The following is a 24,217-nucleotide window of genomic DNA, read 5'->3' on the forward strand; positions in this document are numbered from 1 at the left end:
CGGCGCGCTTGACTGCGGGGAGTCGGTGACGGCAGCGATCTCCCGTCCTCTCTTCCCTAATTCCCCCTTCCCCGATTCCCCCTTTGCCCTTTCCCTAATTCCCCCTTTCTCCCTCCCCAAACTTTCCCGCTCCTGTCTCCTCCTCCCAGCCCCGCATCGCTCCAGCCCAAGGAACGTAGGACCCACAGCTCTCCCCCGCGTCCCGCATCAGCTGGTGCCGTAGGACATCACCCCGGAGGCACAGCGCGGATCTCAGCCTGGCTGTGCCCGGCTCCGTGCATTGGGTCATGCTCTGCCCAAGGCAGAGGTCCCACACCAGGGAAACAAAAACATTCAGGTGCAGTTGGTGAAGGTTCCCGGAACCTCCCCAGTACTGCGCAGACCGGCAGCAGGGCAGTGGGGGACAGCTGCTCCCATAACCTTGCTGCTGCCCCAATAACATCCTTGAGCTGGCTGGGACAGCCCTACGCCTCCGCCCCAGCACCGCCGGGCACTGGTGGGGAGCAGAGTGCAGGAAGAGGGTGTTTGTTTCACAGACAGCGGGGACGTGCACTGAGCACCTCGGAGTGCAGGGTCTTGTGGGGTCATCTCAGGGATTTGAGTGCTCTGCTTTGGGACAGAAACCTCTCCCCGCAGACGTAGGAGCTGTAAATCCTTTTTCAGGTGCTTTAAATTAAAAATGTGTTCAGGTTGGGTATTAGGAGATATTTCTTCTCCAAAAGAGCAGTGATGCAGTGGCACAGGTTGCCCAGGGAGCACTGGGGTCACCATCTCCTGGGGTGTTCAGGAAGGTGGAGAAGTGAGACTGGGGGACATGGTCAGTGGGCACAGTGGGAGTGGGCTGGGGTTGGACTTGGGAATCTTAGAGGTCTTTTCCAACCTTAATGACCCCGTGATTCTATGAGAAGTGAACGCTACCAGTGCCATGCAGCTCGGATAGGATTTAGACAAGACCCTTAAATAAAGCAGATGAAAAATGCCACTAATGCTGCAGCTGACCTCTGACAGTGCCTGCCTGGGCTGCGTGCAGCCACGGGCGGTCCTGCACAGGCAGGAGCGGTGCTGCTGGTGCTTGTGAGGTGTAGTGGGGTACGATTGAACACAGATGTTCAGTGTGGGGAAAAGCGTGCTTGCCTCGAGAGTTGAAAAGCAGGGGCTTCAGCAGGGGTGTGTGTGCAGCAGGGCTCACCGCTGCCCGCCGCTCAGTCTGCCTGCGGCTCAGCTGGGTGCCTTGCAAAGATCTCTTTGGCAACAAACCCTGTGTTTTGTTTGAGTGAATCAGAGCTTCCATCTGTATGGGACCATCAGAGCAGGGGGGTGAGGATCCAGAATAGTGCCCTCAGAGAGCTGGGCAATGCTGTCAGCGTGTGGGGCCGGGCTTGGGTGCTGCCTTCCATCCCCTCGCTGTGCCTGGTTGCAGCAGTTGGAAGTGAAGCCAGCCGTGTGGTGTGTGTGTGCCTGTTTGTGCTCAAGAAAAGTTGGAATCCGCGGGGAAGTGCAGTGCTCTCCGTTATCTGGAATCCCAAGTGTGCTGCTCTCTTACAGCTCAGGGAATTCCCTTGCCCGGTGCGGAGCAGGGGTGGGTGGGAAGGAGCCCGAGGCTGTTGGATTTCAGGTTTCCATGCAGGTATGCATGCCATTGGCCATGTGGATTTTTTTCCTGATCTCTTCTCTTGTCAGCCCTGCACAGCCCTCACCCCCACCAGCTGTGTGCACACCAGGCCCAGCAAAACCCAGGTGCTTAAGGTGGCTTTGAGGAAGACGCAGCAGAAAAGTGAAGCGTTACCCTCAGCACAGCGTGCTCGAGGAGGACAGAGGAGCTAAGTGTGGGGCAGTAAGAGCTGGGAAAGTCTCTGTGTGGCCCTGTGCATGGTGCAGCCCTGTCTGACTGTTGGCATCGTGTGGCTGAGCTGCAGTGTGCAACTCCAGAGTGATAAATGCGTCCTCTACCTCTCAGTTCCCGTGCTACTTCTGCCACTAATCTGTTTGTTCTTCTTCTTGAGTAGCACTTTGCTCACACGATGAGATCAGCTGATTGTCTGCAATGTCTCAGAGCCAAGAGTGCAGTTGGGTTAGGTGTGAGCACCACAGGTATCTTTCTGCCATCCTCAGAGACGCTCCCGAGTGCCAGTAACTTCATTCTCTAACAGGATGGGAAGCCTGGGCTCTGAGCACTTGTGGTCTTGCATAGTACAGCTCCTAAGACGAGAGCAACTTGTATGGTCTTGGGAGCTGTCCTTTAGGGTTGGGAGCAGGGCTGGAAGCTGTTCCTCGGGGCTGGATGTGGCGGTGCAGCTCAGGACAGAGTCCCTTGTGCCAGGGAACTTCTGCTCCCAGCCGCAGGTGATGGCGGAGGAGGGAGGATGGGGCCCGCTGCATGTGGCCGACGTTTTGTCTCTGTAGATTGTGCTTGGGATGTGGAGATGAAGGCTTTGTAAATGGCAGTTTGATAATCTATAATCTGACATCACCTTGAAATATCCAGCCAGGGCATGAAGTGTAGTTGTCAGTGCCAGTTTGGCATACAATGTCACTTGTGTTTCGCTCTATTAGTTCAGAAGTGGCAGTGTATTAAAATCGAACCCTGCTTGTCCCTGCCAGCTCCAGCAGCCTGGTGCTGTGCCCGCCGTGCTGCCAGCAGTTCCCCCGCTGTTTGCTGCTAGGTTCATGCAGAGCCACTCTGTCCAAAGTCTCAATGCAGTTAATTATCTGTGTTAAAATGGGGTTGATAAGATTTCTGGAGATGTCACACAGAGCGGTGCAGGAGTGCAGAGAAGACAAAGGCCCAGAGGCAGTGCTGCTGACACAGGTGGGCTGAGGGTCGCAGCAGCGCTGCAGCTCTGCAGGAGGACAGATGTCTGCAGGGCTGTGGCACAGAGGCTCTCAATCCCCTCCTGGAAGGCAGGAGCCTGCTCTTGCTGCTGGCTGCACCGCACGCACCGACCCCACCAATCCCCAGCGTCAAAGTGTGCAAGGGAAACCTTCAGCATTAAATTCCATGATGAACAGGCAGCAGAGCTGTCAGAAATAAGCAGCTGTTCAGAAATGCATCTTTCCTCAGGCAAGCGGTGGCCAGGTGGGCTGGTCCTGTTTGGGGAGGTTTGAGCCCCTGTGCACTTCTTTACCCACTCTTCCCGTGGTGAGCTCTCCCATACACATCATCCTTCCCATTTCCTCTCCTGTAGATCCACTCTTTTTCCACCTTACCCCTCGAGCCCCTCCTAATAGGTTTTTTTTGCCTTGCAAGGTACCCTTCTGTCTCCCACAGAGATGCTAATGAAGTGTGAGTGCACATGGATGCGGGCTGCTTGGGAATTTGACGGGGCTCTTGCCTAGTCCTTGTTTTCTCATTAACCTTCTGCTGCGTGAGGGAGGAAGCAGGAGTGCCTTGTTTTGTTCCTACCTTAAGCTCTCTGAGCCCTCGGATACCATTCTTTCTTTAAATGTATTAATAACAGTTATTTTGTTTATTAGGAGTGGAACACGTGCCAGTTGAATTGTAATCCATTTAGATCAAGAAGTTACGTGCTGCTGTGTGAGCTGTGAGCAGAGCTCCTTCTGCCAACTGCTAGAGGGGCCCGGGCTCAGCTTTTCCCAGGGCTTTGCACAGGTGGTACCCAACCATGGCCTGGTGTCCTGTTGCTGAATAAAGATGAGCTAAAGAAGTGCTGAGATCAGAGCAGGGACCCCACACCTGGGTCAGCTCATGCCTGTCCCACGCAGCTTTCTTTTTTCAGCTGAACAGCAGCTTAGCAGTCTGCAAGAAAACTGCAGGATTTAAGGCGGGAGAGTTCCAGGATCAGAAGTGTGGATGTCTGGGTCTACAAAAGCAATGGGATGTGCTTGGGCTGGCTGAGATTGATTTGCAAATATCAGCCAATGTGATCTGTTGTCTCTCAGCCTGACTGCTTAACAGACAAAACGAGCACAGAGGCGTTCTGAGCGGGTCCTGCATCTCCCCACGTGCCCAGGAGGGGAGGGATGTGTCACCAAAGGGAACGTTGGCTCTCGTGGAAAAGTTCAAAGCAAAATGATTTTTTTTGCTTTATCACTTTTTCAGTCCATGTTTTCAGTAGACACTGTATTTGGCTTAAAGGAAGTCAGTTAGAATTCCTTCCTTCTTAATGAAAAAGGAAATTGGCAACAGTGGACAATCCTGCCAGAAAGTTTTGACATCACAGGAGAGGCACATAAAATAAACACATTTTCAGCAGCACTACAGAGGGACTGCTGGCACTCCTGTCAACTTACCATCCACCCCACTATTGCAAGCAGGATGCAGTTTGGCTTTTTGGAGCCTTTTTCAGACCCAAAGTACCAAATTTGATCTATCTGCTGAGAGCTATTGTGGGAAATTTGGAGTAACTCCACTGAAGTCAAATGGGTTGCCCTGGATTTACAGTGCTGCAAGTGAGATCAGAATTTGGCTCCAAGTATATTCCATTAATGAGTCAGATACTGGCGCTGCAGCCAGCGTGCACCCAGAAATGGCTTTCACACAGCCCAGGGTATTCAGAGTTGTTTTATAGGCGGATGGGCTGAAGGCCAGGATTCTGGGACTCTCTTTTATTCTTTCTATGAAATTCACCTTTCTGCAGAAGGCCAACACGAGGCTGATGCAAAACCAAAGAGTCATTTAATCTCTAAAAGACTGAGCTCCTGAGACGTGTGGACATCGAGCTGAGCTCCCTGCCCGCTCCCCACAGCAGATTTATCACCCGGAGTTCAGGATGTTGTAGGATTTATCAACTTTTACGGGTTTTTAAAGATTTTCTGTATGTTAAGTGACACAGAGAGGCAGTCTGTAAAATATGACACCGCAGAGGATCTGTATTGGGCCGGGGAGGGCAGAGTAGGGCAAGGGATCAGGGCTGGTGTTTGGGAGTGCTGCTCCAGGAGAAACAGTAAATACAAACTGAGTGCTTTTGCTTGGAAGAAACTGTTGAATGAAATCCTGAAGGCTTTACTTAAAGGTAATCGAGTAAATCTCTGTGTGTGTAAGCACTGACGTTGCTGGCTTGCAACCAGAGGGCTCAGGACCCTAAAGCCTCTCCGGCTGTGCTGTGCCTTCCCATCAGTGGACATGGTGTGTTATAAAGACAGTGTGTGTGTGAGAAGTGCAGGAGCTGGGAATCCCCTCCTTGGGACGTTCCTCAGGCTGGAGGCACTTGAGCTGTGTGTGCCTGTGTACGTGGAGACAGGGAAGCTGTAGAAACTGTGTCTCGCTGGTAGCACCGATCACAGCAGGACAGGTGAAATGTGCTTCAGGTCTCGATGATGCATTGTGGCTTCAGTCCTCCGAGCTGTTTGTGCCGTTGCTTTGGATTCCTCGAAACTCGATAGCAAAAGCCATAAACAGAGAGGGGGAGGCTGTGCTTGCTGCATCCCGCGCATGCAGCGGCTGGGCAGCCGGCAGCAGGTGGGATGGAGCAGCAGGCAGCAATGGCACGAGGCCGACCGGGGCTGCGGGCAGTGCCTTCCATCCTCCCGTCCACCTCCGGTAATCCGAGGGGCAGTGCTGCTGGACCGCCGTAACCTCGGCAGCAGCACAAGCAGAGCAGAACCACAGGAGGCAGGGAAGCGAGTCTGGGTTTACACCGGAGTAATGCGATCCGAATGCTCCCCAAAGCTGTTTGCAGTCCTAATTACACTCTGACTTCATAGGCGATGCAATTGCAGAGTCAGCTGCTCCCCCTCCCTCCTCCCGCCCGGGTGAAATCACCTCATCTTGAAGGCCAGCAGAGATTTCTCCACTGAGGTTGCTGTAGGATCGCTCCTTGCTGTGGGATCTGCAGCCTGAATGCTGGGACGCCCCATGGAAGGCTGGCACCGCCAGACCTGGGTATCGGTGTGGGAAATGGCAATGTCAGAGCAGATGCCCCTTGGGCACCTCTCCTGCTAATTTGCACTTAGATGGGTGCCTTCCTCTGAGCACTTTATTAATTAAGGCTCGCAGCCCACCTGTGAGGCAAATAAGTTATTACTGCCCTCATTTTCCAGCAGCAGCTGGAGGAGGTGGTTTGCCCGAGGCCACAAATCTAATCAGTGGCAGAACCAGGAGTGAGTGAGTTCTGCCAGTCTCTCGTGATGCGCAGTGCACCCCACTGCCAACCTGTAGCAAAATGAATGGCTTCCCTAAAAGTTCACACTTTTGTTAGCATGGTGTAAGAGGAGATGGAGCATCCAAAGGAGGCCTCACAAAGTGGGAGCACAGCACAAGCCCTGCACAGCACAGGGATAACGGCGTCTCCTCTTGTGTTGAACCACAAAACCATCTTCCCCATAAATTATATACCTCTTCCAGTCGGTAAATTTAGCAGGAGGGTTCAAGCATAAATTTTAAGGAAGCTTTTATTGTAAGCAATGCATCAATATAATTAAAACCAAACACGATTCTTTTGCTTTCTTAGGCTGGAGAAAACCCTGTGCCCTTGGAGAAAATTGTTTCCCCTCTTCCTACAGGGAATCCAGAGCCTGAGCAGCAGCTGTGAAGAGTGGAGATAAAGAAAGAAGTGGAAGATGTTGGAAGTGCTTTGGGCAACGTGAGGAAGGATTTGCACTGAAGGAGCTGTTCAAGGGCCCAGCCACAAAACAGAGACACATACATGCTTATATATAGAAGAATGTAAACCCTCCTGTATGCATACGTTAAAACGTGCATGCCTTGTTGAGAACGTAAGCAACATTCCTTGTAGATGATGGTGGTATGAGCATTTGTGCTCCTGCAGTCTGGTCAAAAGATTAGTGATGTCCCTGCTGTAATGCTAGCGTTGTCTCCTCTGCACCTTGTCTGTGGTGGCATAAGTGTCCCTTTTGATGCAGCAAGCTAGGAAAAATAGATACACATCTGGAGTTAAATAATACCTGCTGCAATGTGGGCATGTCGTAACCGTGGTGGTGGGGGAAGAGGTGCTTAACAGCTCGGACAGCAGACAGTTTGTGTGTGTATATATTAAGCGCTATAGCACCAGGTGAGATAAGCTTTTCTTATGGTTTTTGTTTCTCTGGTGCTACATTTACTATTTGTCTGGGGCTAGATTGCCTCTCTGTGGTGCTACAGTTTCCCCAAGAGGATGTTCTGAAACATGGGACAAGGAGAAATCTATTTTGGTTATTGATATTTATACACAAAAGAGCAAAAAATACTACTTGTTGAGAAGGTGCTATTTTTTTTTTCTTTCTTTCAGCCTCTCCATAAACTAAGGCAAAACAAACCATCTAGCTCAGAACTTTATAGAACTAATTTTCTTTGGGGCAGCTCTTTTTGTTCGCATGGTTCTGAGCTTGGGAAGCAGCGTTCACTGAGGTGGCAAGGACACAGCAGCTCCTGTCACAGCTGCGTCCGCGCCAAAGCCTGCTACTGCAGAACCTCCTGGATGGGGGTGTAAGTAGTCTCAACTCCTGTGATCCAGGGAAAAGAGTTACATCTAGGCTCAGCAAGAGACGTGTTGACAGTAATTCTTAGGCACATTTTTTAGAAACATTTTTCCCAGCTTCAGATATTTGCAGCACAAAATTGACCTTCATGTGGCAGGGAGAACTTCCAAAGGCATACACGGACTTTAAGAATCCGGTTTCCAAAGGAAGTTCCTTGTCTTTTAAAGACACTTCCTAACCTGCAAACAATCAGGGAGCAAACTGCTCTGTCCCAGTCAAACTTTCTGTTTGTCACTACTGCAGGAGAAATGTTTCTAAGCGATCTAAAAGCTAAATTGTCTCTTTATCAAATATTCACCGATGTGTTTTGGGCACCTGCACACGTATTCATGGGGAATATTGATCCGAATCAGTTCCCAAACAGCAGAAGGGCTATGCTGAAAGCGCAAATTGTTCCTAATGAGTAACCTTGCCCTACTTGATATCATGTGCAGTGGTGGGAGGGATCATGTAGCTAAGTGTATTTTGTCTGTGGATAGAGTGTGGACAGCCTCAGAGCCGCAGGGATTAGTCACCAGTCAAACACTGTTCTGCCCTCGTGGCCTGATGCATCCTGCATCCCTGCCCGGCTCAGTCTCTTACTGATCTGAGTAAGAATTCTTCTAGCAAAAGGAGGAGCCCCAGCTGATTCCAGCAGTGCTGCAAGGATTAGTGACTGCTGGATCAGGTACAGCCTAAAAAATACAGTTTTCTGCAAAAAAGCCAAGGGAGCTGGCTTACACATCTCAGTGCAAGAGAGAGGGCTCTCCCACATATCCCCCACCCTTAAGAGTTATCGCTAGCTCCTGAGATCTGAATGTTTATAATAAACTTCTAACCTGGAACATGCATTATTACTTTTTCCCTTCTCTCTCCTGTGTGAACAGTTTGCACTGCGTTGGTTTCCCTGCCTTGCTGGCTATCCGGGCCTGCAGCCTGGAGACTTGTAGCATTCCTCCCAGATGCCAGTTCCCCTGAAACATTACAGCACAGCAAAGGAAGGAGAAAGTTCTGTTCTTACCGTAGCGTTGCTGAGTACTGTGGTACACCCTGGGAAAGCCCCTTCGCTCAGTGACAGCCTGACAGGGACTGGCTCACGTTCCTCAGTCTGAACTCACCACGGACAGGCTTTTCTGCAGAGCAAACAAACCAAACCGCAAGCAAACCAATAGAAACAAAGTGGATTTCCCAGGGGATCTCTTCCCTGGTTGCTCCCAGTGCTCAGCCCCAATGGCTGAAGACGTGGTGCCTGTTGTTACCCTCGTGGGACAACAGCCAAACCCGGGCTGCTTCCCAAGAGTAGGCAAGAGCAGGAATGGAACCCAGCCCTGTTTTCAGCCTGACTGACTTCACTTTTGTAGTTCTGAATTTGGTGCTCAGTGTGAACCAAGGGTTAACTTTTGGAGACTTTGATCGATTAGTTGCTGGTCAAGCAAACTTTGCCAGAGAACAGCCTCCCAGCACTTTATAGCCAGCTCTCACTGTACAGAAGTCGCATTACTTACTAGAGGGTATCTATTTGTCAAAGCCTTATGTTTTCTGGTATAATTGCTATTCTTGAATGCCTCCGTTTTTTGAAAAGGGGTGTTTTTATCCTTTTTAAAATACCTGCTCTCAACCTGGTTGATGTTTGTACTGGACAAGAAAGCATGCTGTATGCTCCCTAGTGCCCTTTGTGCCACATCGCAGCGGCTGTGTGAGCTGCTACTGATGGGAAGGAAACCAGCACAGTTCCTCTCTCTTCCACTCGCTCCTCTCCTCTCTTTGTTGTTTTTTTTTTTACAGCAGCCAAGAAGTCATTGATTTTGATTAGCTCTGCAGTTGTGCCTCTATGAAGACTGGGGAGTGCTCTCTAAATGAAAAAAAAAAAAGCCCTCATCTTGGGTTTCAGCAGCCGGCGCGTGTGAAGCTGGAGGAGGAGGTTATGAGATCATAGTCTATATAGAACGCCGCATAATGTGGCTGTGAGAAAAGTCTTTATTAATTTTTAAAGCTGTACTCCACCAAGGCAGCTCCTGTCACATAGCAGAATTTCATCGTTCAAGTTAAACAGCAGTGCAGCACCGACTGCTCATCAGCTGCCCTCCCTGCCTGCTGAAGTCACTTGGCCGAAGCAATTCTGCTTCCAGACAGCTGTGTTACACCCGGGACAGAATCGAGCCCACTGATTCCAGATTCCTCCTTAGAATTATTGTAGGTAGGTGAGGGAACAGGGAATGGGAGTTCCATCCTGTGCAGGATGGCAGTGCCTGCTGTCTCGTGCCGGGGACAAATGCCACCCAGCAACAATGCAGAGCAGATCAGCCATCAGCAAGCTAACAGCCATGGGGAGTGACAAACCCATCCTGCTTCTGTTTCAGCACATGTTGGCATGCAGAAATTATCCCAATTTAGCTAAGCCCATTACTCAAGCAATTTTCTTAAATCAGAAACACTTGCTAAATCAGCTTAATCTGATCTGCGAAGTCGTTTTGTTTCCATATCGTGCTAAAATTATACGAGGCTTAACTGCGCTGCAGAAGCAGGAGCAGCACTCTTTCTGCTGAATGTGATTGGAAACATCTGGTGTCGGCTGGTTGCTGTGTCCGCAGGCACTGAGGAGCCAGGCCTGTCCCTGCCATGTTAGCACAGAGCCATGCACTCAACCTGCATGGCTGCAGCCCTCGTGGGCAGAGCATGAGAGCAGCATCCTGCCACGGGGCAGAGCAGGAAGGGTACATGAACCCAAAGGAGATCCTTCCCTTCTGCACACCACATCACTGTACGCAGTGGCTGTGGTCAGAAGGCATAACACATCTCCCTTGGTATGTATTTTTAATTTTCTTATACATTGTTCTAAAACAGCTGTCCTAATCTCAGCAGAAGGCTGAGTTATGTGTAGCAAACCTACCTACGGCTCCAAGTGGGGCACCTGCCAGTTTGCTGGCTCTCTTCTGCCTCCACCTCAGGCTGAGCAGTGTCCTCACAACTCCTCTTAGAGCAGATCTGATTTGGAATCTAAGCTGCACAATTCAGTCCCCTGCCCCCGTAATGCTCTGAGAGCTCACTGCTCCCTGCACGCTGCATTAAACTGCTTCATGTCTCCTTACAAATATAGGAAGCACTGGCACGTGCACTCAAAATCCGAGGGCTGAGGGGAGTCTGAATCAAACAGGACTTGATCTTCTTTAGGAAAACCCTTGTCTGAATGGGGGAGAGGCATCTGCCTTCCCCTCTGGACCTGCCCTGCTCTGACCACACAAGCCCTTTTCATCCATTCACTGTTCAGTACAGCTTCTCCCCCTGCCTGTCCTCCTGGCTGGTGTCCCATTCTGGCTGCATGGAGCCATTCTCCATCAGGACATGCTCCCAAACGTGGCTCTTCTTTCAGTACTTGAATTTCCCAAGGTTTTCGGTGTTTACAGAAAGTGAGTTTGACAGACACTGATGGCATCTGGGCCTGGAACTGCTGGTCTCCTCCCATTAGTAGCTACAGCTGCCACAGGACTGCGCTGTGCGCTGCATCTGGGGATGTTCACAGCATGGCCTTTCCAATCACTCCAGTTTAGCAACAGAAATCTCCCCCTTAACTTCAATCCTTAGGACATTTGATGAGTGTCCGGTCTGCTGCTGGACGCGTTTCTGAAGAAGAAAATAGATGAGATGCACTGAGTTCCTTGCACAGGTCTGGTTTTGCACGGCTCAGATGTAAGCTCTTGCAGAAGCACTGTGCAAGCTTCCACCCTCAGAAAAGCAAGAGCAAAGCGTACACTTGCTGTTGATACAGATTCACAAAGTCTCCTGTTTGTAATTGGATGTGGCTTCTCTCTTTTGTAAAAGGAATTTCATATGCTGAGACTCTTTGTACATATTTATAATGACTTTATTAAAAAAAAGAAAAACTACTGTTCAATGGCAAAAAAGAAAAAAAAAAAGGCTCCGGTTTTTATTTCTGCTCTGAAGTTTGAGAGAATCGTTTCCTTCCACATGAACCAACGTTTGCCCATGGAAACCAACAGAAGTTTCCTGTCCTGCCATTAGAACAGACATCACCCCGTCCCTGTGGTCCGTGGTTCCCATTTTGCAGGCACGCACCGGGCTGTGCACAGAACGGCACTTCTGGGTGCACTGAGAGCCTTGCTTGCTTCCTTCCTGAGCTCTCCATCCCCATCCCAGACAATCTGTTCCCACCAGAGATAGTCACTGGATTCCATGCTTTGGTTTTGCACTTTCATGGGATCCGTTGATACGAATCAAAGCGTGTTGATACAGAACGTACGGCTATTCCTCCTCCCTCTATCTCTCAAAGCAGATGTGGGTATCTCCCCTGCTCATGCTCTGCCTCTCCTTTCTCCCCCAGCCATACTTAACCATTATTTCCAACAGACTGTTGAGTCTTAATCCTGTTACCATTAGCTGCTGTTTGCTTTAATTCTTCTCCCTGTGGAGCTTCACAGCAGGAGGGGAAGGCGGCACTCAGTGCCCGCGCAGAGGCTCATGTCCCCCAGGTGCAGCTCTTCCTGATTATCCACTCAAGTGGGATTGTAACCTTACGGCCATTTCCATAGCAATGAGCAGAGAAGATGCCACAAAGCCTAACGAGACACCTTCTGTGGGCAAGGAGCACAAAGCAGAGGTTGTGCAGCGAAGGAGAAAGCTCCGGCAAAGGAACAGCAGCTACATTTACGTGCAAGTGCTCCTGCAGCATGCTCCGCAGAGATGGAAACTGCAGAATCTCCTCTTCCTCAGACACCAAGAGTGCTAATTTTCCTGTTAACAACACAAGGCATCTCCTAAAAGAGCTTTTTCTGAAGCAGAGCTGCTAGAATGAAGCCTGCACCTCTCAGGTGGGCAGTCCAGCTTGGGTATGAACCAGGCTGGCTCTTGGAGCAATGCAGCTGCTCCTATACAATCCCACCCTCCAGACAGGAAATCTCACTGCAGCCAGGCTCTGCAGGGCCCCTGTACGCCCTGTATCCCATGCCCCAGCCCTTCTGCTCACAACAGTGCTACCTGGGCTCTGTGCTGCACAGTGCCTTTGCACCAGGTGGGCTGCAGTGCAAAGCAGTGACAGTGTCCTGCCACTGTGCTGCGGCTGTGCTGGGGAGCGTGGTGCACCTTCACTTGTGAGGTTGGCCTAGTTAGCACCTTAAATTCAAACCAAACCTGACTTTACTCTCTCTTTGCCTCCCACGGCTCTCCCCATCTGCCAGGAAATCAGAAAGCCCCTCATGAAAACTAAAGAGGAAGAGCATTCCCAAGGAAAGAAAGCATCAGCTTCAGCTCCGCCAGCACGGAGCTCCTGGACACGTCAGGAAGATGGCAACACAGCACACACAGTTTGTGAGTCAGTCACAGAAACACAGCTGCCGGGACATGACATGACTCCAAGCCCCAGAAGAGTCTTTGGGAACGTGGTTCTAAAGAGTGGTTTGGAATTGTTCTCACAGCTAATATAACAGCAACTGTGAAATGCTATGAGGTTACAAACTCAAGGACATTACGGCCGGAGAACGACAGCTTTTTTCCAGTGTACCAGGTCACACACGTGCAGTGGGGAGTGGAGGTACAGCCTCCTACTACGTGCAAGGTTTACCTCTACTAGAAGGGCAGGAAAAAGGAAACACACCGATCAGTTTCTAACCACGTATGTTCAAGGAAAATTGTTGGCCGTAGCTTAGCCATGGAGGTCACCACAACAGAAGCACGTCTCCCTTGCCTTGGAGGATGACTTTTCTGGCTACCAACAATTGCTGCTCTACAGGTTGTTGGAGAGAGGGTGCTGGGAGAACAAGCAGGTGATTAAATAGCGACATGGGGTCAGCAGATGTTCTGGTCTTCCTTCTCTCCATGCAGGTCATTCTGTTGGGTGATATGCGTTGGCTTTAATACACCTGGAAATGAGCAGAGGTGGTGCCATCCTTCCAGCAACGCAGGGTTTCTACTGTGACAGAACGGCAAAGGGGACAGGTCTTCTCCCTGTCAAACCAGAGGCAGAGGCATTCTTCACAAAACACGTGCTGCAGAGACAAAAGGGCACTGTCACAACATGGGCAGCAGGTCTGTGCTCAGCCCTACATGTGCATGCTGTGGAGCAACAAGCCATTTAGGTTCATGGGGAAAGAACCCAACTAGCAGTCCTTGGGTGATAGGAAAAACAAATCCCAGCGTCGTTAGTACACCAGTTTGCCCAAAGGTAAGGATATTTGTTGTGGTTGGACTTGATCTTTAAGGTCTTTTCCAACCTGAGCAATTCTATGATTCTATGTTATTCTATCTCTTGTATCTCTAGAAAGGATTAAAAAAGCCCAAGAAATTTGCTCTAATGAAATAGCTGAGAATAGAAGCACGCTTTCACCCTAACTCTCCTTTACCCTGTTTCCACCCCCAATGCACTGGGTTAGTTTACAACCCTTTGCTTAGCTCAGACAACCTCCTTTCTTCCTCCTCCCCCTTACAGTATTTGTTTCTGCTCACAGCTCCCAGTAGCTTCCACAGTCCCAATTTCCTGCTAACTTGTTAGTAGTTCAGTAGGCTTATTGGCTTGCCATCTCTCCAAGGGTCAGATAGAAACACTTTGCATTCCAGATCCAAGGTCTGGACTGCCAGAGGGGAGTCCTGGGACTGCAGGGCCGATCTTTTCTATCTCAAGAGCTGTAATCAGACCCTACAGAGTGGAGTTCATATGGCTCAGCTATCGTGAATCACTGGCTATCCAGAAGGGGATATATCAAATAGGATATCCTATATCCAACACATATCCAATATACACCTATTCAATGGATATCCTATATCTAAAAGGGCCCAGCAAGAGCTGCCAGAATTGTCTAGGCTGGCTATGCCTCTCCCTAGCTGCAGAAATGCCAGCAGGGGAAGGCGATGTGTGAAGCTCGGGGTCTTACCTGGCACATAAGGATCAAAGGTTCCCTGAACTCTGCTTGGCAGATGGCACAGATGTCCCCTGCCTCACTGCACTGCTGGCTGGTGGCACGGGCCCCGTAGGTCTGTTAGGAACAACGGGGGAAAAAATAACACTGTCAAAAGGTTTGAAGATGATCTGGTTTGTGCTGGAGAATACACGCAGTGCTTTTCACACTCAGATTTCCTGCAAGACATGGGAAGGAAAGTGGTGCTACTCCACTGTGTGTGGGGAGGAGAGGTTTGGGAACCAGCATGCAGAACCTGGGCAGTCTGGCATCCCGTGTTCTGCCTTGTCTCCCCCTCGAGCCGACTCCATCTTTCAGCATTTCCACTTGTGGAGTAATGATAATGAAATTTAATGAGCTCAACAGGGAGCTGAAAGGATTAATTCAGCATCATTTGCAGAGGTGTTTAGATGGTGGGAGGCGTTACTATTAGCAAGTCAGACAACAGAAGGGTAACAGCAGCACACCGGGGTCCCACTTCTCCTTTTTGGGATCTGGAAGGTAAAAGATGCTTCTCCTACTGCAACACTATCAAAAGGGGAATGGAAACATGCTGAGGATAAAAACCCACACAAACCCACAGGACAAGCAAGGTGAACTCTAACAAGCTTCCACTATGTTACATTCCTTTCCTCTACATCTTTGGTTTTGACACTTTAAGATACAAACCACAGCAGATCTGAACATCAGTACTGTACAGCACCACATAGGGGGCAATTTCCGTGTGCTGCAGCATCCTTTTGAATGGCAACACATCAGGCACTGCATCCACTGCTTTAACATCTTTCTCACGCACTGCAGCTCAAAGCGTTGCCAGCTTTGTGAAGCTCAGTGTTGGTGGGTTCACCCAGGCCACACAGGGCTCCCACTCAGACTGGGCAGGCCAGGCTTCCAGCAGCCTCTCTATCACAATCAGGACAGGGCAGATGTCAGAACGGGTTCCCAGTCCCCCCGATGAGGGATGCTGGCTTACCCAGCCATGGACAACGTGCTGTTTTGATTCTGTAATTCTGATATGCTGAGCTATTTTCAACTCTGTCACTCATTAGTGAGAAAGCTCCACTTATGACCACTTACCTGTGGGGTGCAAAGGACCTTCAGTGCTTTCCGAACGCTTCCCACACGGCCACAGATGTCAAAAGACTGCAACAAAGACATTTGGTAGCAGATATTTTTCAGGACATGTGCGAGTACACAACTCAAAGACTCAGGAAATGTGTGGCAGGGTTTCTGCAAATGGATCCTTGGAGGGAGGAAAGATCCCAAGCAACAACAGTGTGAAAACGTTCCATGGAAATTATGGGATGCAGTGAATGTGAACCAGCAGTGCAGCAATGGAACACAGCTCAAAGACTTCACAGGGCAGAAAGAGCAGCAGAGATCAGAGCATTGCAGTAGGGTAATGTGTCCACCCTAATACAGACTCCTTCCCATCCTAAGCCCAGAAATAAGGCCAGAAAAGACCACAGTCAGCTTGAGAGAGAGGGAGGGGAATGCAGAAGGGTTGGAAAGGGCTTTCCTCAGCCTGTGGGGAAAAGAGGATTTCCAGGGCTGCAAGGCTCTGCCACACAGCTTGGGACTGCAGGGCACAGCCGGTGTTAGGAGGGAAGGAGTGGGAATTGCCTGTCCAGCTGGAGAGGAGTGCAGTGATTAAATATCATCAACGGAAGGAATGCCTGAGGAATGAGAAGCAGGATTGATGCTGGCTTGTTCCCGTTCGCCTCAAGAAACCTTAAAAGCCAGGAAGGGAATGAGCTCCCAGCACCCACAGATCAGAAAAGGGCAGAAAGCCATGCTGCAGAAAATTATTTCTGAAGAGAGACTGAAAGATGTAGATATTATCAGCTTGGCAAAGAAGTACAGGACTGGGGGAAAGAATGGATGATAAGCTTTCTACAAACATATAGGGCTCAGCAAGAGAGGAGACACTGGCAAGTGAAGAAGACACAGCACTATTACTAAAAGGGAAAACAGGTGAAAATCTAATCTGGTTTGCCATCTTCCCTACCTGCTGGCAGGGCTCTATGAACTAGATAAGAAGAAATAATTGGGCAGAGAACAGTTCTGCATTAGCCAGGAGAAAGGCCAGATGTCACAACAGGCCCCCTGCATTTCTACCTGGGTGAGGAGCTCGGAGGGCAGGGATGCAGAAGGTGTGGAGTGGCAGCAGAGTAGCAGCACGGAGGCACCAAAATGCCTGGGCTTGGCTTTCTTCTGAGCATGATTAAGTGGGCTCACTGCAGGGAATGCCAATGACATCATCGTGCAATAGATGTGGAATCAAATGAAAGCACCAATAATGCTTCCAGTCAGCATGTAAAGAGCTCCCAGGGTCCTTCCAGTAATGCTTCCAGTCAGCAACTAGCACTTGAGGCTGCCGACTACTACAGATTTTTTCTCCTCTAACAAGGATGGGGATCAGCTCCCTCCCACAGCACAGTCCACAGCCTTTTCTGGTTGCTTTGCTTATAATGTGACTTCGAATGCTTTTGCTCTGGCTCTGATGTCTCCTGTTCTTCCAGCCTGTTTCCCCTTCCTCTATTTTTCCTCCAGTTTCCTATACCCCCAAAAGATGCATGTCCTACAAGTCCCTTTCACATCCCATGCACTGAAGCCTATGTTGCACCCATCATCCTTCTAGCAGGTGGATTGCAAATCGGGTTCACAGCCCACAAGTGCTCTCTTTTGTCAACAGAAGAGCAGCTACAGTATTGCTAGTTTGAAGAGTACATGCCTGAGACAGAATTCAAAGCAAACACTGTCATACCACATGGTATTTGTTCCCTCTAGCATCGCTCCTACCCTCAGTTGGTGCTTCTGTTCAGGATAGGGAACTGTAAGAGCTCAATGCTTTTATTTACAAACAAAAATCAGAGGTTTCCATTGACAAGGTCTGGTCAGAGCACCCAGACAGCTCCCACTATGCTCTGTGTGGGCAAAGGGGATGCAGCCCCAGCCAAGCCCTGGCCTTTTGCCAGACGTACAGAAGGTCTGAGTGCCAAATTGGCTTCTGTGGTTTTTCTAATGTGGTTTGTGGCTTTGCTAATGTGAACTCCTTTGGGTATATTTTCAGTATCTCCGGCAAGGAATGAGACGTGCAACTCTTGTGATGGTAAATGGGATGCACGTACCTAGTACTACATGACCTGCACTGGGAGCATGCTCCCTGCTCTTCTCTCTCATTTCCAAACAAAGTCTCCAACAGGCACAGGTCTACTCCTAACCTGGCACATGAGCTGTGCTGAGCTGCTGCCACACACTGACATGGGACACACAGGCCCTTGTCCCTCCACCTGTGCTCTGCTTGGCTCCCCTCCTTGCAGGAGCAGGTGGGCCCCAATGTCTTGGACAATGACTTGTCCAGATGAGAGAAACAGCAGGTAGAAGTGCAGGACAGCTGCCCTTCTGTAGTTGTCCCTTCCCTTGCACAAGCAGGGATGCCAGACAGAACACTTGAAGTCTGTCCCTTTGTTGTGATCTGTCTACCTGACCCCACAAGGCCAGAAAGCCTTGCAAGGGGTTCCCCAGGGGAGATTCACACAGTGAATCTCTGTCCATCACGTGGACATCATGTGTCCCTTATTCTGGCAGCGTGCTGCCTTGACTTGGACACAACAGATTCCCACAACTCCTCTGCCTGCCCTGGCAGCAGGGGCTGTATGGCCCACTCCTGTACTACACGTAGCTGCAGCTGCAGGCACATCTTGGATTAAGAGTGATGTGGTTCAGCAACCCACCAGCTCTCAGCTCTGTAGGTTCAGCCTTTTTTCTCAGTTCTTCAATCCTGCAGGCCCTTTTCCCCATGCTGAAAAGAACATGCAGCAAGCCAGACTTGCACCTTCTCAGGGGAATGGGTAACAGTGCATCTGTTGTTTGCTTCAGCTGCTGCCCTGCCCTGACATAACGAGACTTACAGCTACTTCTAGACCTCATGTTTGTGACATGCCTACATAAAGTCACATCTATTCACTTGCAATTGTATAGGCAGACTCTATGCCTCGTTATTTTTGAGAAAACATCAGTTGCATTTGTCTGTCACTGAGACCCTCAACTTGTCTCAGAGATGCCAGCCCCTAGAATGGGGCGAGAACTGCCTGTTTATCCAGGCAGGACCTGGAAGTCCTTTAATTGGCCTGCTGCACTCAGTGCTGTGCGTAACAGAATAGCTGCTCTCTCTCACAAGACAGAGAGAAACATTCAACTGCAGCAATCCCTCGTGGTGCTGAATCTACAAGCCTGGAGACAGCAAAGCTCTCTTCTAGTAGTGGCCCCCCACGGCTCTGCTGTCATTCTCTGCTAGCCTTCACAGAATAGAGGCTATTAGAGAGCAGCAATGACTTCATCAGCCTGATGCAACACTGCTGAGCAGTCACACATCTCCCTCCAGCTCAGCGATGCCCATACAGTGCTGAAGCAGAACGTTTTGGCAGTGAAGCACAGGGCGGTCCATAGCTGCTGTGGCTTCCCTTCCTGCCTAGCGATGGCAACATCTAGAGCTGCCTTTCTCCCCCCCAGCTGTACTTCTGGCTCTGTTCTTGCTCATTAACGAGGCACTGCTCACCTTGCAGAGGCTGTACAGGATGATCAAGATCCCCCCTAGGAAATAACTGCTGGATGGGTCATCTCCCATGATGTATTTGTACCATAGCTGGATGGGGACGAGGGATCGGAACAACTGGCTCAGCTCTTCAATAACCAGATAAAACTTCCCCTGTAAAAAAAAATGACAGCTGATCAGTATCAGGAAATCCAAAGAGGATAATTTAAGAGGTGCAAAGCTTGAAGCTTATAGGACTTGTGTTCACCTATGCAGTTTGATACCCCATGCAAGGACTCGTGAGACGCAGTTATCTTTGTGGCCACCTAACCTGGTGCCTACAAAGGATAACTGCAGTGTTTCTTTGTGTTCCTCTTGCTCTTTCACTTATCCAACTGCTATTTTATGTTTGTGAATCTGAAGCTTTTAGAGCAGGTTATGGGTGTATATCTTCTTGCATATCTGTACAGCATGTTAGCAGGAGGGGTTAAGGCTTACAGGTTTACATATATAAAAAATAGATACTATCAGCAATGAGAAAAGGAGAACAAGATAGGTCTTTTTCAAGCTATACATCTTGTGAAGGTGCAGAGATTTAAATGCAAGGTGACACCATCTTCATGATGGCTTTGCAGATCATCCCAAAGAATCTAATTGTCTATTTGCCAGTATCCTTCCCTTACCACTCAGGTATTAGATGTCTACACTGGCTCCGAAAAACCATCAAGGCATGTTACACTCTAAGATGCCAATTTTTCCTTTCCTCCTTCCCCTTTGCCATGCCTATGTTTCTCTGATTCAGAACCAGAAATCAGAGAAGTCTCCACACAACACACTATGGGATTCCTATGGATGTTGTCTGCTAAAAGCAAAATAACTGCAACAAATTCCTTGGCACTCCTGTGTGACCTAATCTGTGTGTTGCTGCTCTGGATGGGGGATTGGATGGGATGATATTTCGGGGTCCCTTCCAATCCCTGACATTCTGTGAATCTGTGAAGCAATCCTATCTCCATAAGGGAAAGGCTGAGTTGTGCCTGCAGGTGCAGACAAAGGGTTGCTAAAGCAAACTTCATCCCAATATCAGACTGAATGCCACAAATGCAGCAAGGCAAACTTTCCTGAGGACCTTAAGGTAGAGAGAGGGGTGGGGGTCTCCCAGCCTCAATAAGGAGCTATCTCTGTTCTGTCCCACAGGGTCCAAGAGGGAGAAGTGGCGACAGCACAGCAAGTCACTTCCAGCCGTGGGCCCAGAACCACGCTTAAAGTGAAACGACATTATCCAGACCGCAGAAATATTTTAATGCCAGTTTCTATTCGACCCTAACAGGGAGAAGGGGGAAATTCCCCTGGAATTTTGCTGCGCTGTCCCTGTTAGCTTTGTCATCAGTGATGTCAGCTCGGGTCAGCAGCCGTTTGCTGAGACGTGGGGTGGGATGAACCCCCACCGCCCAGCAGCAGCCAGCGCCCTTCCCTGGGGCTGGGGATGAGATCACTCGGCCGCCACACCGGCAAATCGAATCCTTCGGAGAGCTCTGGCATTCTCATGATCTCATATCCCCCCCGGGACAGGGAGTGAGGTCACACCAGCAGTTGCTAACGGACCTGGGCTGTTTTCTTCTTCTCCCCCCACCCCCTCCCCGTTAATCCCAGGTGGCATCACGGAGCAAAAATGTAACGGCGACAATTGGCAGGCCTGAATGCAAGCAATTTATTAAATTAGCACAGAGGGCCTCGTGCCTCCATACCATCACCGGTTATTTCTGGAGCCTTTGTGACAGAGGGTCGCAGCCTGCTAATGACTGCGCTGCCGTTTCCTTCCCTTCACACAGGCGTTTCCCCACCTCCCCCTGCTCAGCCAGCGCTGATGAAAGCTACCAGCAAGCTGCAGGCTGCCAGCTGCTCGGCTCCTCCATCCTCCTGCTGGGCTCAGCATCTTTCATTCGCCCTCGTTTCCCTGGCAGGACGGCCTGGCCCGGGTCACTGCTTGCTTTCCCATTGCATCAGATGGATTTTGGGGCATCTGTCCTCCGAAGGCTGAAATCGGGACGAAGCTGGAACTCTTCTCCCTCAAAGCCCCTGAGACACGGAAGTGGCTGAGCCCGCAGCACCACATGAAGGTGGGTCAATGGCTGCAGGACTCCGAAACAAACGTGCCACGAGTGACAAAACTCCACATTTTCCAGCCACAAAACCTGGACCCTTGACTAAACTTCACTAATTCCTCCCTGCTGTGATGTGAACCTGCAGCTTGCGATGTACCAGCACTGCTTAGCACCCTCACAGGAGCACAGGGAGGTTTCCAATCGAGGCACTGCGCCTGTTCCCATCACCACTCGGCCCTTAGCAGAGGCCCTGTTGTAGCTCAGTGACCACAGAGGGGTGAGCAGCACAAGGGCAGCAGAGCAGCACTGAGAAGAGAATTAGTGCTACAGTAAATGGTTACAGACAGAGCATCCCAGTGCAACACCAGCCCTTCTCTAAGCTAGGGAAAGCGCCGAGGAAATGGAAGTGATTCTGCAGAGGGCCGTGCTGAGGATAATTGTGATCTCCTGAGCCAGAAGCTTACAAAACAAGGCTGTTAGCCACAACTTCAGCAACAAACAATCTTCTGATAGCAGGAAACCACTGCAGGCAGCGCCCATCATCTGTAAGTGCACTCAGTGCTCCGTTCTGCCTTCTGCTCTTCAGCTCTGTTATTTCTTGGCTACCCAGGCTGAAGTTTTCTGAGCTGAATTGTGTGAAATCTTGAACTTCTGCTATTTTTCATCCATACTAAGAAGAATTGTTGTTCTCTTAAGTGTGAATACAATTATTGCTCCTATACAGATCTGCTTTGGAACGATGACTGGAGGTAAGGCAAGCACTGCTTCTCCTTCAGTTGACTTTTCTTATTTCATGGAAACCCATATCATCACAGAATGGCCTGGGTTGAAAAGGCCCACAATGATCATGTAGTTCCAACCCCCTGCCATGTGCAGGTCACCAACCAGCAGCCCAGGCTGCCCAGAGCCACATCCAGCCTGGCCTTGAATGCCTGCAGGGATGGGGCATCCACAGCCTCCTTGGGCAACCTGTTCCAGTGCCTCACCATCCTCTGGGTGAAAAACTTCCTGCTAATATCCAACCTAAACCTCCCCTGTCTCAGTTTAAAACCATTCCCCCTTGTCCTGTCAATATAAATCTAAGCACCACGGGGTACAGCATACCACATCTGCTGATGGATGAAGAGGTCTTACAGAAAAATAACATGAAATTAAAAAAATTAATCATAACATGCACATACCAAAGGGGGGCAGTTACAGCTGCAGAAGCAATGCTAATTCCAACACACACTCTCCAAGCACTGACTTTGGGCTCTTATTTGACATAAGGCTTTGCACAAGTGTGCATGTGCTTCTACAGAAGGAAATGGAGAGAGGCTTTACACCACGGAATTAAAACGGGATGTAAAAGAAGTGAGAGAAGTTGCAATGAGGCAGCTGTAAGTTGTGATTAGCACTCACGGGAAGTTCCAAGTCTCACTTGTTCTGCTGCCAGCAGCATTAGGACATATACTGAGGCAGGAAGATGCTAGAAACACTTCGAGACCTGCTGGCAATTTGGATGAGAGGAGAGCAGACTCTGCTGAGATCTGAAATCACACTTTAAGGAAGGAGCAGTAAACAGCACTGTGACATGGAGGGTGCTGGTGAAAATCCACGCAAGGCTGATGGGAATCAATTCCAAAGTGGGCCTAGAAGGACTAGGAGATTTTCATGGTTAGTGTACAGCACTTCTGACAGCCACACCTCAGACAGGTGAGAAGTTAAACTTGGAAGGTGCTCGAGAGCACTGTTTTCTTTAAAGTTTAGCAGGAGTGACTTTCAGAGCCTGTTAGGGAGAAGAAAGAGTCCCAGTTTCTCAGCACTTATGCTTATGCTTTAGTTTCTTCCTTTCTTCAACAAATCTCTTAAAGCAGCTGCAAGAGGGAGGTCTTTACACAACCATCAGACCTCCTGCAGCTCTAGAGGAGCAACGCAGTGTTCTTTGAGCAGACTGAACCTACTTCTGAGCGAGTTTCCCCCAAAAAGCATCCAAGATCCTCAAGGGGAGGATAAGAAGAGGATAGGCCATTGCCTGTCTAGACACAATTTAGCCACACTGCTGGAGGAGATTAACATTAACTCTGGCACCAACCAGACAAGGAACAGGAAGACCATACTTGGATATTTTTTGTACCGTACCACTTCTGTCCCTGCTCCCAGTACTTGTGCAACCTGTTTTAATGCCTCCATGCTTTTGATGAACAGCATCCAGAGGACACAAACATTCCAAGCAATAATTCCTTTCCACGGGTATGAAGAAAGGCACTATACCAGCTCCTTAATTAACTGTTTCATCATACTCTGCCCTAGGATGAAAGAGGGGCTTCTTTCCCCTTTACATGAGCCTCTGGAAGAGGCTGCAGCCTAGAGGAATTGCTATGGCAGCAGCAAGCTGCTCCTCCTCCCCCATGATCCAGTGGGACCTGTTCTGTGTGATGGGCTGCTCTATAGGAATGCAGTGCGCAAGGTGAGCTAGGTGCTCAAGGAGCTTAACAATTCTGCACGTGCAAGTCCTCTGTGTGACTAAGGAAAGGTCAGCCTGACCACTGAGAGGTCCAAACCATGGTATCTCATGGTGCTGAGCTCTGATGGAAAGTGGAAGCAGATTGCTGGAAACCCGAACGACTGTGCTTATTTTCCTTATAATAATTGTTTAATTATACGGGGCTGTTCACAGAGAGAGAAACAGGAGGTGACATGATAAGTACAGACATCCTCATGCTCCATTCTTACACAGAAGAGCATTGAGGCAACTCTAAATTAAACCAGTTTCCACACAATAGAGCTGTAACCACCCTACACCAGAAAACTTAGGCTGCACCTGAAAAAGGTATTTGGTCCAAAGTCAGAGTGCAAAGTTATGTAAAGAGTGGCTGTCACACACAGACTGAGGTTTTTTCCAACCAAATTTGCTGAGATGGTACGTAAAGAAAAAAAAAACAACAACCAAACAGAACTAAACACACAAAACTAACCAACCAAAAATGTACAGCAACCATTCCCAGAGGTTCACCCAGTGCTGGTTCATACACTTGCCACTGATGCAACTTGAACAGTCCATAGAACAAACCTCACATGAGTAATGCTAGTATGACCCCGGACTTAAACTGATTTGCAATGTCTAGATTCATCTTCCAAGCAGAACAGACAAGTACTTGCTCAAACAGTAATTTCATGCTATGCTTTCAACAGATGTTACTGTTTTCCTTGTGAATTTCCAGCTTCTAGACATGTAGCTCTGGGCTCCCCTGGTGTTCTTGTAACTGGGCTGT

General features: G+C 49.5%; 1 protein-coding gene and 1 long non-coding RNA gene across 2 annotated transcripts in view; both read right to left on the reverse strand.

Annotated features, from left to right (window-relative positions):
• Nucleotides 1-12: 12 nt before the first annotated feature.
• On the reverse strand, nt 13-9,504 carry LOC116217277. Its single transcript, XR_004161626.1, has 3 exons — nt 9,025-9,504; nt 8,438-8,549; nt 13-6,826 (listed from the first exon to the last, which is right to left on the reverse strand). It is a non-coding gene; the product is annotated as an uncharacterized LOC116217277 (long non-coding RNA).
• Nucleotides 9,505-11,203: 1,699 nt separating this feature from the next.
• The window catches only part of RNFT2 (ring finger protein, transmembrane 2), a 28,012-nt gene continuing 14,998 nt past the window's right edge, over nt 11,204-24,217 (reverse strand). The window contains exons 6-9 of the mRNA XM_003211130.4: nt 18,883-19,032; nt 15,399-15,464; nt 14,298-14,399; nt 11,204-13,415 (exon numbers count right to left, since the gene is read on the reverse strand). Coding sequence (XP_003211178.1) covers nt 13,281-13,415; nt 14,298-14,399; nt 15,399-15,464; nt 18,883-19,032 — 453 coding nt within the window. The 3' untranslated portion in view covers nt 11,204-13,280. The remainder of the gene's footprint in view (nt 13,416-14,297; nt 14,400-15,398; nt 15,465-18,882; nt 19,033-24,217) is intronic.

The sequence above is a fragment of the Meleagris gallopavo genome, chromosome 17 (assembly GCF_000146605.3).
Source record: "Meleagris gallopavo isolate NT-WF06-2002-E0010 breed Aviagen turkey brand Nicholas breeding stock chromosome 17, Turkey_5.1, whole genome shotgun sequence".
In the NCBI taxonomy this organism is placed as follows: domain Eukaryota; kingdom Metazoa; phylum Chordata; class Aves; order Galliformes; family Phasianidae; genus Meleagris; species Meleagris gallopavo.